The 17,676-nt window shown below is 36.7% G+C and overlaps 2 protein-coding genes across 2 annotated transcripts in view; one reads left to right on the top strand and one right to left on the bottom strand.

Annotated features, from left to right (window-relative positions):
* Positions 1 to 1,990: 1,990 nt before the first annotated feature.
* On the bottom strand, positions 1,991 to 13,095 carry LOC306859817 (ER membrane protein complex subunit 1-like). The gene is made up of 22 exons (XM_079401118.1): positions 12,977 to 13,095; positions 12,674 to 12,801; positions 9,122 to 9,187; positions 8,952 to 9,045; positions 8,746 to 8,874; positions 8,478 to 8,604; positions 8,031 to 8,186; positions 7,770 to 7,937; positions 7,576 to 7,647; positions 7,395 to 7,493; positions 7,211 to 7,307; positions 6,794 to 6,910; positions 6,017 to 6,216; positions 5,789 to 5,938; positions 5,180 to 5,341; positions 4,988 to 5,107; positions 4,779 to 4,916; positions 4,518 to 4,691; positions 4,201 to 4,411; positions 4,001 to 4,085; positions 3,757 to 3,886; positions 1,991 to 3,214 (listed from the first exon to the last, which is right to left on the bottom strand). The coding sequence occupies exons 1-22, from the start codon at positions 13,066 to 13,068 to the stop codon at positions 3,035 to 3,037; spliced, it is 2,895 nt and encodes a 964-aa protein (XP_079257244.1). The 5' UTR covers positions 13,069 to 13,095; the 3' UTR covers positions 1,991 to 3,034.
* Positions 13,096 to 13,953: 858 nt separating this feature from the next.
* Positions 13,954 to 17,676, top strand: part of LOC306859815 (uncharacterized protein) — a 68,979-nt gene continuing 65,256 nt past the window's right edge. The window contains exons 1-4 of the mRNA XM_079401116.1: positions 13,954 to 14,159; positions 14,610 to 14,744; positions 15,298 to 15,407; positions 16,789 to 16,893. Coding sequence (XP_079257242.1) covers positions 14,077 to 14,159; positions 14,610 to 14,744; positions 15,298 to 15,407; positions 16,789 to 16,893 — 433 coding nt within the window. The 5' untranslated portion in view covers positions 13,954 to 14,076. The remainder of the gene's footprint in view (positions 14,160 to 14,609; positions 14,745 to 15,297; positions 15,408 to 16,788; positions 16,894 to 17,676) is intronic.

The raw sequence follows: 17,676 nt of genomic DNA, 5'->3' as shown, positions 1-17,676 counted from the left end.
GCTTAAAGGGACAGTTCACCCAGTAACGTTAATGAAAATTCTCTCGTTGTGTGAAAATATTTTCTTCTAAACCCAAACATAAATGTTAGACAGAATGAGCCTAGAATTATATGTGGAAAAAAGATGCAGTAAGTGAATTGTGACTTACTCTTGTCAAACAACATGACAGAAATTTCACTTTTAGGTGCTTATCCCATTTAAAATAGTCCAAAATTAGACCAATTGTGCATGCTATCATTTTTTGTCAATACAAGGTAAGTAAACTATAACCAAAATGGTTAGAGTCCCAACTGTCTTCAAAATATCATCATCTGTGTTCTGCTGAAGAAGACGACATTGAGGTTTGTAACGACATGAGGGTGAGTAAATGATGATAGATTTTTTATTTTTTGGGGGGTGAATATCCCTATAATATTATCCAAAATAATACAGATTGTAGGCTACATGTCAAAATTATTTGTCTATACAAGTGAAGTCAATGGTAACTAAACTGTATGGTTTCCAAAATTCGAGATGGTCCTCACTGCAGAACACAAGATCCAGGGGGTGTGATAGGATCTAAATCCAACTCCTCCCACCTTACATAGACATAAACCTACCCATCTCCACCCCCTAGATGTGGATCCAACCCCGCCCCCCGGATCTTTGTTCTGCAGTGAGGGGCCACTGCAAAATTCTGCATAAGTCAGTCAGTCATACAAGTATTCAATAAAATAATTAAATTCAAGTTTATTTGTATAACGCTTTTTACGTTACAAATTGTTGCAAAGCAGCTCTACAGGAATTTAAGTTTCCACAATTTATATATTGCAGAACCTTAATATGTTTAATTTATGGCAAAATTTGGTAATTCTGTATGTTGTCTGAGCATTGGCATCCCCTGAGGTCCTCTGAGGGGTTGGCATTATCTTTTCTCAGGTGTTCGGTCATCTCAGATCATTTAAGGGTTGGATCCAGACTGAAGCTTCTGTAATTCCTAGTTACCATGAGATGTTAATCCAGTGACAGAAACAGAGAAACAAATAGAGACATAATTAGCGTAGCTGCTGTTCCATCTAAGCAAAAATGATTTGTTCAACCCAAGCTAAAGAATAATAATAATGTACATTTGATCAGATATAACTGCAGTACAAGAGTATAAGATGCATTATGTGAAAGCTTGGCTAAAGAGATGTGTCTTTATTCTAGATTTAAACAGAGAGAGTGTGTCTGAACCCCGAACGTTATCAGGAAGGCTGTTCCAGAGTTTGGGAGCCAAATGTGAAAAAGCTCTACCTCCTTTAGTGGACTTTGCTATCCTAGGTACTACCAAAAGTCAAGAGTTTTGCGACCTTAGGGAGCGGGTTGGATTGTAGCGTGGTAGAAGACGAGTTAGGTACGCAGGAGCTAAACCATTTAGGGCCTTATAGGCAAGTAATAATATTTTGTAAATGATACGGAACTGAATAGGTAGCCAGTGCAGAGACTGTAAAATTGGGGTAATATGATCATATTTTCTTGACCTGGTAAGAACTCTAGCCGCTGCATTTTGGACTATCTGTAGCTTATTGAAGATGCAGGACAACCACCTAGCAGTGCATTACAATAGTCCAGTCTAGAGGTCATGAATGCATGAACTAGCTTTTCTGCATCAGAAACAGGTAGCATGTTTCGAAGCTTGGCAATGTTTGTAAGATGGAAGAATGCTGTTTTTGTAACATGGGAAATATGATTTTCAAAGGACAAGTTGCTGTCTAATATAACACCCAGATTTTTTACTTTAGAGGACGTAACAGTACATCCGTCTAGTTGCAAATTGTAATCCAAGAGATTCTGTGTACTGTTTTTTTTGGTCCAATAATAATGGTGAATAAAAGATGATGGATTTTGTTTTCTTTTTCTTGGATGAATGATCCCATTAATGACTTTTTAAAGATTTCAACTGGTATTGCCCAGACTAACTGCAGCAGTTCTACCTTAAGTTTTTAAAACGATTCAAGAGTCAACAATTAGGAAGGGGATTTTTTATTTATTTATTATTGATTAGGGGGAAAAGAACAAATAATTTATGCATGTTTAAAAAAGCATTAGGTTTGTTACCAACTTAATTGAATGTCTACTCTTTTGTTACAAATATTATTATTAAACTTTTTTTCTGACATCATTTGCAGCAGCGGGGATGCTTTCAAAATTATGTATATAAACAGGCCTATTATTCATGAAAATCAAAAGAGTAGAAACATTTTACACAATAGTAAAATCACAAGGATTTGTAATGAGTACAAGTCAAAATCAAAGTATGATATGGCATATTAGGATCTTGCTCATAAATATATAAAGTAAGAACATGGCTCCAAACCATCCAGTGCATTTGACATACCATAAAATAACTAAAATAGACTGTTCAAACTCCTATGCAGAACCTTCTATCATTAATGTACAGGAGAAAACAATTTCACAGTTCTAGTGTTTGCCTATTCAAATCCTGTACACAAGGCAATATATTCTTTAACAGCTCATCAGATCATATCAAATTTAAAATCCAATCATTTTATTCAATCTTTTCATTGATTTAAATAAAAAAGGCAGTCCATTTGCAATACTCCTTCCCTCAATATTAATTTAAAAAATAACACCATTTCTTCAAAAGGCAGACTCAGAATTACTGAATGAAATCTATAATGGAAAATATGAAATAAACTGGACGGGTATTATGTTATACCTGGCAAGTCTACCTTTAAATCACATGAGTTGTGTTACCCCGAAAGTAACAAATAAATAAATTAGACAGCGAATTGTTCAATGCTGGAGGGGGAAGGGGGTTAGACCTACATCATTACTTCTCTCTCTGAAAAGGGAAAAACTATCATGGCCGTCTATGCACTTACACTCAAAACACCACAAGATCTCCAAGACAGCTGGTTGCAAAAATACACCAAACTTCTCAAATGATCTTGCAGTTTTGACATGGTCACCAGCTAATCTCCTGCCATCAATGTGTCGACCACATTGCAGTGAGGGCGAGAGTGAAGTCAACAGGCCTTTAGGATGAGTCTTATCGCCATGCCCTATTGAGCAGTTTCACTTCCGCTAGACGTTTGCTGATCATGGTGGCAAAGAAGAGGCCAAAGAGTACGCTGCTGATTAATACATAGTCATAGTCATCCTTAAGGACATCAAATTGCTTGGAGGGGAACACTCTGGTCTGGTAGATGTCAAGACCATATGCAACCACCTACAGGGTGAAGAAATTAAATGCATTTCATTCATGTAATAAGAATGGCATAGATGTTGAAGGAATAGGCTAGTTCACCCAAAAATGAAAATTCTGTCATTAATTACTCAACCACATGTCGTTCCAAACATGTAAGACCTCCTTTCATCTTCGGAAAACAAATTAAGATATTTTTGATGCAATCCAAGAGCTTTTTTTGTGCATAAAAAGTATTATCATAGCTTCATAAATTTACAGTTGAACCACTGAGGTCACATGGACTATTTTAACGATGTCCTTTCTACTTTTCTGGGCCTTGAACATGGTAGTTGCATTGCTGTCTATAGAGGGTCAGAGAACTCTCGGATTTCATCAAAACATCTTAATTTGTGTTACGAAGATGAACGAAGGTCTTACGGGTTTGGAACAACATAAGGGTAAGTAATTAATGACAGAATTTTAATTTTCGGGGGGAACTATCCCTTGAAATTAAGAAATCCTACCAACAAAAAGTTATTTAATATTGTGAAATTAAAAAAAATTGAATAAACCATCACTCTTACCAAACAGGTAGACTCCAGGCCAGAGGGGGCAGTGTGGATGCCCCTTACTCTTGACACAGTTTGGTTGTAGTTTATAAACCACTCTTCACGAATGGGCATTTCTGGAGCATATGGTATGAGGTTTTCCTCCCTAAATGGTGAGACAATCATTCTTCAGCTTGGTTACTCAGCAAGCAAATAGTTAATCAAAGTCTGAATCGTATGTGATTTTTCCCAACATAGTAAATATCAGTTGAAAACCTACCGACTCTGTTCTGAGACCAACTCTGGTCTCCGTGGGTCCAGAAACATCTTTGGTAAGGATAAAATGTTGCCTGATGGCAGCGCGACTATAAAGTAAAAGTAATATGAGAATGCTGATATTTTTCATAAGACTTATAGATTAAAAAAAAATAATTGTCAGTTTCTGAAGATTCCAAATTGCTTAATATGCACAATACTAACCAAGAAGGTGTCTGCTGGTGATGCCCTTTTCCGTAAGTGTGGCTTCCAAAGTGCTTATGGGAGCAGGAAAAATGTACGACTGCTGCAGATCCTGAGGTGGATGTGGTCTGTCCAAGGAGCTGAACACTGTGCTGTTATAGAGCTCTGCTCCCTCAAAGAGCTCCAACACAGAAAACTCATTTCTGCGGAACTTGGAGTTCCAGTACACATACTATAGGGAATAAAACAAAAAGTAGTGTTAAATTCTGTACCAGAAACATTTATATCGATCACAGTAATCATAACGGATAAATGCATGGATACATCGGTGCACTTACCACCACCCAGTTTTCAGAGTGTACAAAGTGAACAGGTCCTCTGGCTTTCCGCTGCACTGCTTCATGCACAATACGGCCAGTGACACCATCAATCAGGAAGATTCCAACAAAGCTCCGCTCCTGATGGGTGTCTGTGCTTTCCGTCATCACAGCCAGGAGATTAGGGTTCAGATACTGCAGACGAACAAAGGGTAGGATGTGCGATTAGAAAAGAGTGTAATTACTTTTGCCTAATAAGAGCAGTCATCGAATCAGCAGTACCTTGTAGAGCACACTACGATCCCCCATGACTCTGCCCTGGGAATGTACATGTTCATTTGCACGCTTTCCTTTGACAGCCACTATCTTCTGCACCTCAGTGGGGATGACCACCTCCCAGATTAGCTCTGTAGACAAATCCTAAAGGAAAAACATTATGAACACTAGTATAAAAAGTGCTTTTCATCTGCTTTGCATGAATGGACGCTAACCTTGCGCAGACGGAAACCTGACAGTTTTCCCTCACTAGAATCCACTAGGTAGAAAAATATGGAGGATGCTGTGTCCTGAAGCTGCTGTAGAACGTTCTTTGTAGATGGAAATGCTGTGACCTGTATGAGAAAATAAACAGGTTCACATTCTCCAAGGAACGCAGAAGGTTTGTCAGAAGAACGAAGACCCACCTTGTACTGGTCATCGATAAGTAGAAGGACTTTAGCATAGTCCTGGTCAATGACAGGCAGCAGCAGGGTCTGAAGGACAGGTCTGGGTAAGGCAGGGACACTAATTTGACTCTTCTTGCCAAAGATGGGATTGAAGACATAGAGGTTTCCAAGACCTGTGTCCTATAAATACAGTCCATTTTTAAATTTAGAAAAAATAAATAAATAAAAATAAATGCATGTGAAATTTATGCGTGGAAAAAATTAATTAAAACATGCAGTATTGAACATATGAACACTTCACTGTCCTAAAAGAAAGTGACAAAAAAAGTGGACAAATGAATAAAAGCAAGCAAACAAAATACAAACAAAAAGTAAATGACCAAACAGACAAAATTCAACAAAATAAAAGCAATTGAACACACAAACAAGTACACAAAGTAACCAAACAAGCAAATAAACTAAAAGACAAATGCAATTAAATTAAATTCATTTTGTAAACAAATGAAGCAGCAAACAAATGCACAAAGGAGTAAACAAGCATGAAAGCAAGCAAACCATAACATAAGCAAACAAAACCAGGAAACCAAATATCATTAGATCATACAAAAGCAAACTTCAAAAGCTTACCTTGTTTTTTATAAGTAGTGTGCACTGTGGAGGATGAGGAAAGTGAGCAGTGGTCCTCTGCACAATGAGTTTGAAAACAGAGTTGGGCTGGATGTTTTCTAAATACTGCTTCCACAAAATAGTTCCTGATTTACTGTCGATGCCAAAGAGCTGAGTAGAAAAACAACAGCCATATGTTAACCGACAAGACAGCTAAAAGAAAGCAACAGCTGTGCTTTCTAAACTTACCTTCCCAGAGGCAGTTACCATCACCATCATCTTCTGCAGGTTGAATTCATCCCGAGACAGTGTGTCTATGCTGACCTCATTCTTCACACTGCTGCGGGGCTTCCGGGCATCATAAAAGAGTTTCCAGAGATGGGCCAGCCAGGCCTGCAGCAGGATGAACTGGGAAGAGAGGCGCTTGAGAACCATGGGTAACAGCCCATCTGCAGGCAACAAGAGACCACAGCGATGAATGACAGCAGTAAATGAATCTCCCAAAAAAAAAAAACTTCAGCTTTAACATCACAGTTACGTTCTTGAGCCAATTCATTGTCCACAAGTTAGAGACACTGACAAAGACATTACATAAAATAAAAATGTGATTAGGAAGAGAAGCAAAATTAGAGGAAGCTCTCTACTTTACCTTGAATGGCTGGATCCAAGTGCAGCAGATAGGCAAAAGAAAACGCACAAGGACATAAATACAAAAAGAAATGGCAAGAAAGTCATGGAAAATAGAACAGATGAGTGAGACAGGAGGTTTTTTTTTTTGCTTAGCAAGCAATGCAGCAATGTCACAACATACATTAGCCATACATCACAAACACAGAGTACAGGCATACATAACACTTATATCTAGCAAATGTTAAAACAAATAATGACATTTTATCTTGACCTTAAGATGCGTTTCATATTTTGAACTAACACTTAACTGGATTGTTCCAAAATTGCCAGATGAAAAAATAAGACTATAAACAATATGTAATAAGCAAACAAAGACATAATAAACAAAGGTTTTACCGGCTTTCTTTCCAAATTCTCCCTCCAGTTCTGCCTGTGTTCCAGTGAATGGCAGATCAACCATCTCCATCGTGACCACATCAGCCAGGGCCTCCTCCCTCATCCAGACCACCCTGCCTACAGTGAGACACAAAACTCAACTTCTTGCCTTTTGTAGTTTATACTAGATTGAGGTGAAGCTAAGCTGAATTTTACTTCATATTTTTTACAGATATAGTACAGAGGTCCAGGAGAGAAATCAATTCATTGACTTAAAGCTATTCAATTCATTTTATTAATCTTATTATGTAATAATAATTTTAATGATTTTTTTTATATATTTAAATGCAAAATTTTGAAATGGCTTTTCTATATTTATTTGCTAGATTCTTAAATGAGTGATTCATTTACATTTTTATTTTTAATAGTAATTCATACCAGGTTGCTGTAGGAATGTGAGTGTAAGATCTTCCGTCTGCACCATGACTCTGTAGCCCACAGAATCATCTTTCTTCAGAAAGGCGTGGACATATAACTAAGGAACAGACCAATCAAATTAACCTACATCAAAATGATAAGCCAATAATCGGTTAAACTTAAATACTACAGCATCAGCCCTCACTCTGTTTGGTTTTCCTCCATTAGGGTCCATGTGGTAGATAATGGTGGTGTCAAGGTGCCTCCGCCCTGTGTCAGCACTGAACAGGTTAATGCTGCAAGCCTGGAGTAAGAATAACAAATGATTAAGGTACAAGTACATACCTAGAAAGACATTTTTGTCTTGTTTTTGAAATGTGACTCACAGTATCATTCTTTGGGGACATCACAGCAGCAACTGTCCTCTCTCCAGATGTGGCAAAAGCAGCCAGATATGACTGAAATATGAAGGACATTGGGCTTTAGACTTTGAGTGAAGAGTAACCAGTAAAAATTTTATGAACAGGAATTGTAAGGAAATTAATGGTTCTGTTTCACTCTGAGGCGTATTAGTTCTTACTGGACTGAAGTCTCGGAGTGGAGCGATGAGGCCGTCTTTGAGTTGCAGCAGGATGTGATGATCTGGACTGAGCTGCAGGAAGAACTCGGAAAGAGGAGGCTGTGCTGGATTGGGTTGAGCGGACGTCAGAACAGGCTGGAATCCAGATGCCACCTCCAAATCTAGCGTCTTTGAAAAGAGGAGCCACCCATGATATTATAGATAGTTAAAGAAGACTGAGGAAGCATTTTATGTTAAATACAAGCGTAGCAACATCTGTACCTGGAGGTGGATCTGTCTCATTTCTGTCTGTTCTGTAGACTGCAGTAGTAGAGTATACAGGGACTGTGTGATCTGATCCACACACAATAGGACCCCTGAGCTGATGACTGTACAGCTGCTCTCCAGGCTTGACATCCATGCGGCTTCAACTGATTTCTGAGAAAATTAAGTGTCATTGTATTATTATCCAAGTATTCTGACTCTCTCAATAAGAAAACTCAATATATCTTCCATCTTTTTGTATTATCAAAGTCATTTTAAATAAGTCTTTAAATAAGAAAACTGTATTGAGTATAATTATAAGTTATACATGTAAATTATAAACTATACTCTATTGTGTACCATTATAAATGTTTTACTGACAGTTTTGATCAATTTAATGCATCCTGCTGAATAAAAGCATTAATTTCTTTAAAAAAAAAATCCTAAAGAAAGTAAACTCCATACCTTGTTCATGATTTCTCCATCTTCAGTTTTGTATTCAACAATAACAATATGGGAGTTCGGCACAACTCCAAAAACAAACACCAGTCCATTCCCACCAGAATAAATAGTTTGATACTGAACAGTGTCACTGTAGGACGCAAAAAGATGAATTCACAATAATTAATTACAGAAATAAGAAAAAAAAACAATTACACAAATAATAACTGTAATAAGTAGTTGCAAAAAAAAGAACCGCTGTTATTCTGAATTCCAAGATTTTTTACATCACCTGTCAGGCAGGTTTTCCACCCATATCTGGCTGCCACTTGAAAGGTCATGGAGCGAGATTGCTGATTTCTTGAGCACCGCAACATACCTCACAAGGTCTTGAACTCCAACTAAAGCAGCAGCCTGAAAGCTGTGGTCAAAAGTGGACACTGTCAGTTTGATGCACCAGTTAATCCTAATACGGTCACAAAATAAACAACATACAACCTTCCTGTATCAAGCACTGTCTCCCACTTCAAGCCACCAACTGTGGTCTCCCAAGAGCGAAGCAGACGGCCATTTCCAACAACAACAACAGCATCTAAGAGACAAACACAGATTCAGAGACAAAATACAAAACCTAATTTCACAACATACGCTATTTATTGCATGCTTACCCTGTCCATACATAAGAAGTGCATCAATATTGCCCTCTGGTCCAGTCTTATCCACATGCCGCCAGACTACATGAAACAAAAACATTTCACTAAACTGTTAAATGAATGAATCACACAAAATCATTGCTTTTTAATAAACAAGTTCACATTACTAGGAAGGTGTATTCTAATATCCATAATGCAAACCTCTCTCACCTGTCCATCCAGATTATTTTGATTATGATTAAGAAACCCAGGATGAATTTCATTTGGAATTTAGAAAATTAGTTAGCTCAACCATGGTGAAGTAATAAGGAATTAGGATAGATACTATTGTTTTTAATTACAATAATACCTTTTAAAATTTGTTTGTAACTAATGTAGGCTACATAATAGCATAACCCTTAAAGAGACAGTTCAACCAGAAATGAAAATACGGTCATCATTTATTCCCCTTGATGTTGTTCCAAACTTCATATGACTTTCTTTTTTCAGCAGAACATAATAGAAGATATTCTGAAGAATGTTGATAACTAAACAGTTGCAACTCCCTCATTGTATATGCATGCATACACACACACACACACACATATATATATATATATATATATATATATATATATATATATATACACATATACAGTGTCCTCCAAAAGTATTGGAATGGTAAAGACAAAATTGCTCTGTTGGCTGTGGAGTCAAGACATTAGCAGATATGATTAAAAGATGAATATGAGACAAAACTACAGAATGTAATTTTATTATTGGGTGATTCAACACATAGATGTTTTACCAGCTAAGAAGTTCAGCACTTTTAGAGTTTCATCCCTCTATCTGATGTGAGCATAAGTATTGGAACAGTTGCCTCACAGGTCTTTCTAAGTGATCAGCTGTGTCCTGTTGCATTAATTCTTCAGATATTAAAAGCAGGGAATGTCGTATCAGTTATATCCATTACTTCTGCATTCTGAATCCTGCAATCGATGATGACACACACAAACCAGGATGAAGATGAGGGAGCTGACTTTGAGAGAAAAGAAAAGAGGAAGTCAAAGGACATGGAGAAATCAAGAGTTTGGAAACCAGCAGCCAACAACGACCTGATCAGCTGAGAAAACAGCAGTAGTTGATGACAGACAAATCATAAAAGCTGTGAAAATGAACCCTAAAAGACGTGTCTGTAAAATCACCAACAACTTCCAGAAAGCTGGAGTGATGCTCTGACAATCTACTGTCCTTAGGAGACTTTGACACAGAATTACAGATGCTACACAGCAAGATGCAAACCTCTGACCAGCACCAGAAATTAGAAAGGCAAGATTAGTTTGCAAACAAGCACAAAGGTGAGCCAGAAGAGTTTTGGAACTTTGTTTATGGACCGATGAGACAAAGATGAACCTTTATCTAAGTGATGGGAAAGCAAAAATGTGGAGAAAAAAAACAGTGAATAATGTTGGGACCCAAACAGTTTCGTATGTATATATGTATATATATATATATATATATATATATATATATATATATATATATATATATATATATATATATTTGTGATATAATAGAAGTAAATGGAAACCGAAACTGTTTTGGTCCCAACATTCTTCAAAACATTTTTTTCTCTGTCCCACATAAGGAGCGAAGCCATACACATTTGTAACAAATCATAAACAATTACAGAATTTACATTTTTGGTTGAACTATCCCTTTAATGAAGCAACCACTAAGAATTTCAGGATTCATTGCCTGGACAATCTTTTTCTTTTTTCTTTTATCCCTTTAAGTATGGGTTGTAAATAAACAACCTGCTATTCACTGGACATAGGAAGATATTTGCCTATATCACAACAAAAATAAGAGATTTCTATAGCACAACAAAGCTCATCTACTTTTTTCTACATGTTGTAAAGGCTCACCAATAAAACAAAATCTTTAAAATCAAATAGTTAACCCTTTAATGCACAAACTATTAAAATAATTTTTATGGTTACATGCTTTTTTAAATAGGGTAAATTTGACCGTTTTTGAATCCATTCAGCCGATCTCCGTGTCTAAGCTTTTAATAGAAAAATTATCGAAACTCTTTAGTCATTTTTGAGCGAGATGCTAATGGTTTAACCAAATTCAATGATCTATGCTAAGATAAGCTAAAAGTGCAACCGCCAGACACGGAGATCGGCTGAATGGATTCAAAACTGGTAAAACTGTTTATCTCTAGGAGTTGTAAAATGAGCCTATTTCCAAAAAAAGTGGAGTGTTCCTTTAAGCACACTTCCATCAAGATTAGATTATAAATTTAGCGCCAACTCTAATCAAACACACATGCCTTTAATTTTCACGTGATCCTGAAGACCTTAATTAGTTGCTTCAGGTGTGCTTGATTAGAGTTGGAGCTAAACTTTGCAGGACAATCGATCGCCAGGAACAGGGTTGGGCACCCCTGACCTAGACTATTTATTTAGCAAAATCCTGTCATTTTAATAAATATTACATGAAGTCTATTAAAAATAGTTGCTGCTCCCATTAAGCTCAGTGTGTTCTCTTTAAGCTCTTCCACATTGAATGTCTATGTAAATACTTCATAAAAAGACTTTAAATATTAACTGATCTTCTATGGATTCTGTCAACTCAAATCTGCAGACTGGCTCTGATCTTTGGCAACTAGCATCAACGTTTCCAGACTGTAAATCTGTGGAAAATCGGGGCAGAAATTGTGTAGTGTATTCCAGCCTTAAGAGACTCTAGATAAGTTTACATCCATTTAAAAAGAGGCTTCATAATGAGGCTAGTTTCTGTGTTCATCCCCATGAGTTAAATGTTTTTTGATTTATGAATGCGTGTTACTTAGCTGAGAGTGGACTAGTCTAGATTCTGCAATGTGTTTAAATGACACCTCACTATGAATATATAACTGATCGACTTGAATGCCTTGTTGCTTGATTTTAGTGTTCTGTTTTTTTGTGATTGACTTTGTACCTTCAAAAAAATATTTTTACAATTATTCTTTAAAAAAATTTTCCTTACATGATGTGCGCTTAATGGGAACAGGGGTGTGCTTAAAGGGTACAAAAATGTACCCCTTAAGCACAGCCAGACTTTTTGAATTTAATTATGTGTATCTTAATATCATAACCCTATTTAAAAATATCTTAATAGCATAACTATTAATATTTCATTTTAACAAGTTTTTGTACTGAAACCAATATCTTGTGCACTAAAAATGTCTCGATGTAGATTTTGGTGAGCTAAATAGGTACATTTACCCTATGCTTTTATTGCACATTTGTCCACTTCAAAATAACACAGAAAAAAAATACTGATTAATGATGCATCACTTGTCGGTCATGTAAAAGTTATTGTCCCAAAAATAAATAAATATGGTTTAGTGCCAAATGTTGTCAGATGGTGGTTTATAACTGTGTTTGGAGGAACACTGTGGGCTGAAATCTGATTATGGACGCTCATTGTTTCAGTCTAATAACCAATAAACTCTTATAAATAGATTCTGACAGCAATTTATGAATGCCTATATATGATTTAACGTAAAAAGATAGTCAGACGAGCAGAATGACTTACACAGGTCTCCAGTCCTTGAGTTGAGGGAAGCAAACACGTTCTTGTCAGTTGCCACCAGGAGCTTTTTAGACGCTTGAGAATGAGTGTCAAACAAGGCAAAACGCACCTTGCCGATAAACTGTTGCCTCCTGAAAGAAATCGCAGGTATTTTAGAGAGACGTTAAGACATGAAGACTAACCAGCCCGGTGTAGCTGACATCAGTCCGCAGCCTGCTTAAAGTACCGGCTGTTTTTACAGTCGCAGAAATCCCACAATGCATTATACGACAAACCAACACATAGCTATAAATTCCGTTTACATACCAATCAAACTTTCCAACTTGGTCTTCAAATACCGCCGATGCAGTATATAATAAAGACACAGATATTGCTAATCTTACTACAAGCCAAGCCATTGCTGCAGAGGAACAACTCCCACAATGCTCTGCGGTTAAGGACCCAAATAGCCGACCTTTAAAAAAAAACACTAAAACTGTATTTAGGCATTCTTTCCATCCTATAAGAGGTTAGAATTGAATTTAGTTCTTGATACACAACAATATTTAAAAAAATTCAATTAGATGTATCGGTGTTAACTGCTGCTCAACATATTAACATCAGGCATTCGCTTGAGATGCCTATAGACTGGATTTAAAATGCTTCTTAAAGGGTCATTTACAATATAGACAGTACATTAACTAATATAATGATATGAAAGCTGTTATATATTGCCAAAAAGATTGAAAATAACTTGAAAGATAGGGATAAGTTGTGTCTCAAAATTCTTGAACTTTTATTTTTAGGCAAATTATTAAATAAATTATGAAAATATAAATGATTTAGCAATATAAAATGTAAATATAGATGAGATCATAATACACTTTGGAACCTTTTTCATAAACTGTAGACCATTTATGTTTTATTAATGGATACAGGGCGTGCTTTTATATGTCTTCTGTAACATGCCCATCTAAATATGATTTTTTCCTGCTTTAAAATATTTGTGGGATTTATAATTTTCATTTTAAATGGTCTAGTGTTACTGTAGTGTTGTTTAGGCCATTAGGTGGCAGCACAATCTAAAGACAATTTCAATCATTTAGTTTGTACCTACGCAGGTGTTCAGTGTGTGCCGCTACAGCTCAAACGCTGTTGTTTTATTACTAAACTCATTGCAAAAACAATTGTAACCCAGATCGATTTACCTCTAACGACTAAGTTATGTTTAAATAGTAGATAGATGACCATATATATCTAAAATATCACTCGTGTCCACGCCTGCCCCATCCATGCAACACGTTACTGTATGCTTTTAGTAAACACTCAGAAGGACTACAGTACCAGACATGCCGTTCCTTCCAGATGAAACGGCCTGAACACACTCAGTTTGATCTGTATGGAAAAGTGTTGTGAAGCTCTGTGACATGGATATACACGCGGTGATGATGTTATTCCTGCTTACAGAGATCCGTTCATCGTGCTGTCATCGAACTCTGCAGCCTTTTATGTAAGTCGCATGAAAATAAATTACATTTTAGTCACGTTTTTATTATTTTAATTTTGCAATTTTATCCACTGCATGAAGATTGGTTTGTATGCACAAATCTGTTTATTTTCTTGCATGAAAAGTTTGTTGCGAATATGAATTAATAATTAAAAAATAAATTCAAGCATCTTTTCCCTTACAGAATTGTGTATTAATAAATATAATGTACTTTTGATGTAGTACTATTATACTATATAATATAGTGTATAAAAAAGTTTTATTAAGCAAATGAGTATTTCTTTTGTTCAAATAGCTATATGCAGTCATGTCACTAAAATGCAATATTATTATTATGATTATAATTTTAAATTAATTACAAATCAGCTTATTGTGTTCTAAAAGACTTCAAAACAGAGTTGTTGATGTAAGAGCTGCATTATGCACTTGAATCTTTCATTCTTCTTTGTTCAGGCCAAATGTCTGCTCAGAACAAGAGAAAATCATCACAGCTGAGAAACAGCCATGTGTACAGGCTTTTACACGTATGGTGAAGGTTTGGAGGCAAGGATGCACGGGTCATGCTTGGTGTATGGAGTATGAAAGGAGGTGCATATTAATTTGACTTAAAGATCTAGTTAGATTGAATATAATTACAACAAAAGAAATGAAATATTTTAAATGTTGGCACTAGATTTTACATGTAGTAAAGAGTCCCTCTGTCCTGATTCACTATCAATAGTCCTTTTTACCCCGACTGCCATTTCTCTTTGGCACACCTTTCAGTGCCAGCCAACATCTTGCCGCTTTTGAGAATGGGCAGAGGGCTAGAGAAAGACAGCAGTTAGAAACTGATCCTGTTGTTGAGAGATGATGGTTATTAAGGGTCTCAGATGCTCTGGGAATCAAAAGGAAGCTCAAGACTCTCCGAGCCATCAACCCCCTTGGCAATTATGGAAGATTATTGAATAGCCCCTCATTAAACAGGCACTGGGCTTGCTAAATGTTGCCATTGCACTGAACTAATTGGGGTTTAGGAGTCTTTTATTACACGGCTCTCTGAAACACTTAATTCTGATTGGCCAACTGTGAGAATCCATGCTATCTGTCTGAAATTTTGCTGAACTAGTTTTATAGTAATCATATTTTTATCGCTTTGTAGGACTGCCTACTACATAGGCTACAGGCAGGTCTACAGACACGATTTTAAGACTGTATACAAATGCTGTCCTGGATGGTCCCAACTCAATGCAGAGACAGGCTGCCTCTATCGTAAGTATTTCCACTGTCAGATCTGTCCTAAATATACACTTAATGATTCATAAACATCATTCACTGAAGGATTGTGTAGTGAATGGCTTAGGCCTACATGATTAATGAGATGCCTGTTCCTCTCTGGAGATTCCATGAGAGGGATTCCAGCTTTGTTGCTGTTGTCCATCATGTACAGAAACTTTTCATCAGATGCTCATTTTGGGGACCAGCAACATTTCAATAGACTCTTTATCTTGGTTCAGGATTGTTGTTTGGGCACAATGGAACTGTATATTCTCTAAATATCAAATAGTAAATCATTGGATTTAGTCAGTGTTGTGTTGAAATCTATGAGAATAATCCAAAAGATGATGTTTTGAATGGTTAGCCCACATTGCTAAATCTCTTTAGGGTCTCTTACTATTGTCACTTCTGCTTTATTTTGTGGAGTGGTTTGCCCTTGATGACATGGCATAGCATGTTTTTGTATTTTAGAAATGACATGACAGCCAGTTCATTGCAGCCTAAACATGTTTTGAGGCTTAAAGGCCATAAAAAGGCAGAACATAGCTTCTCATCAATGGCTTTGTAAGAATCTGGAAGGCTTAGTGACCTCTTCTTGCAGTGAGCTAGGACACAATGAACCTTTGTGATCATCAATAGACAGCTGTAGGTGGAGGACATTTACTGTAGCTTTCGGTGCAATGACTTTGGAGAGCATTTCAGGGTAAATCACAGTTTTGTTTTTTTTGGATCCCCCATAGATCTTAATTCTACAATAATATCCTATCATATGAATCCCATAATTCGATTATGAGAGTGAATTGCTCCTGCTAAGCTCAGCCTCTGTCAAGAGTTTAATAATCAACAGTTGTAGTCCTAATACATGTAAGTCTCTTTATAAGTTGGCATTTAATATCATGCAAAGCTATTTTGTGCTGGTTTCTTCTTTTTAGAGTTACATCTGTCAGATAGAAGGGGTATTTAAAAAAATGCCTAGAGCAGTTTTAATATCAAATTACTTTCTGGATCTTCAATTAGAAAGAAATGAACAGCCTGTGAAATGGACACAATATGAATTCATAGTATTGCGTTATTTATTCCTTTTATTGATTTATTTACTTCTTTAATAGGACAGTCATCAAACTGAAACTAAATTTTGGGGCATAATTCTATTTCATGTCTTTTTTCATTTGGTTCTCTCATTTACTGTAATTGATTTAGCATCTGAAGTGATTTGTCATTATCACTGCCTGGTGAAATAAAACAAATCATGAATAATTTGATCATGTTGTTGAACCAACTTTCAATATATTTTGTGAAGATGTATTGTCCTTGTTACATTTCCCCTTGGACAATTTACTGGACTGTCTGCTTCTAAATCTCTTTTCTGCTCCAGCTCTCTGCACTTATGGAGTCTGCTTTAATGGGGGTGTGTGTACGGGGCGCATGCATCAACTGTGTGACTGCCCCGCAGGATTCAGTGGATCCAGCTGTCAGTATGGTGAGTACACAAGTTATCTGAGCTTTGAACTAAGGCTCTATCTCATTCTTACAGCACTCAGTTAATGTCAGTTGGCTTGTGTGATGAATTTTAACAGAGTGTGTTCCATCAGTGTCATGATAACACTTAAAAGGCTGTTTTTCTTCCTTCCTGTGATACTGATGTGTGCACTTTTCTATGCACCTCCAACCCCTGTATCAGAATATATGTTGTCCTCCCAAAGGGCTTCTCACTTTCATTATTGCATCCTCTGGACTTCTCAGTCAGTTAATTTTGCTTAACTCATTTTGTTCCTCAGCGTTTCCACTACTTTCGTATAGAACAGCCTCCAGGTGCATCAGTAGAACATAACCACTCTAAGGTCACAGCAGGGCTGATAGGGCAGTCAAATCCCTTTCCGATCAGTGTTCCCTTATGGCACTTCTGTGAAAGTGAGTGTGAGAATACAGTTCTGGAGGAGAGTCTGGCTTCTCTGTGAAGTGGCTGTGATTTAGAGCAGATCACTGGAGACTTCGGAGGTCCTTCTGCACAGCTGCATTGTCTGTGCGGGTGGGAAATTCATGCAGGTTACCAAAGACCTTCTGGCTGCTGCAGAAATTGCTAGAAATGTAGGACATGGTGTGTGATTTGTGTGTCAGACAAAACTACAGGGTGTTAGATGCTCTGATGTGTAAAAATGTGATTTAGTCTCGCAATAAATATTCAAAGATCTGCTCAAAAGGTATTGGTTTTGTATAAAGGAAGGTGTATCCTATGATTTCATGTCACACTTATGTTTAATTA

The sequence above is a fragment of the Barbus barbus genome, assembly GCF_936440315.1.
Source record: "Barbus barbus genome assembly, chromosome: 40".
NCBI classification, from domain to species: Eukaryota; Metazoa; Chordata; class Actinopteri; order Cypriniformes; family Cyprinidae; genus Barbus; species Barbus barbus.
This window is presented reverse-complemented; position numbering and strand designations above follow the sequence as displayed.

Bases quoted from the DNA above. Each gene is read 5' to 3' on its own strand.
- LOC306859817 (XM_079401118.1), bottom strand. From the start codon at position 13,068: ATGGCTTGGCTTGTAGTAAGATTAGCAATATCTGTGTCTTTATTATAT. The intron at 7,938-8,030 runs GTACAGATGTTG...CTCTTTTCAAAG, and splicing joins TGAGACAGATCCACCTCCAG to ACGCTAGATTTGGAGGTGGC. The intron at 7,648-7,769 runs GTAAGAACTAAT...TTCATATTTCAG, and splicing joins CACTCCGAGACTTCAGTCCA to TCATATCTGGCTGCTTTTGC.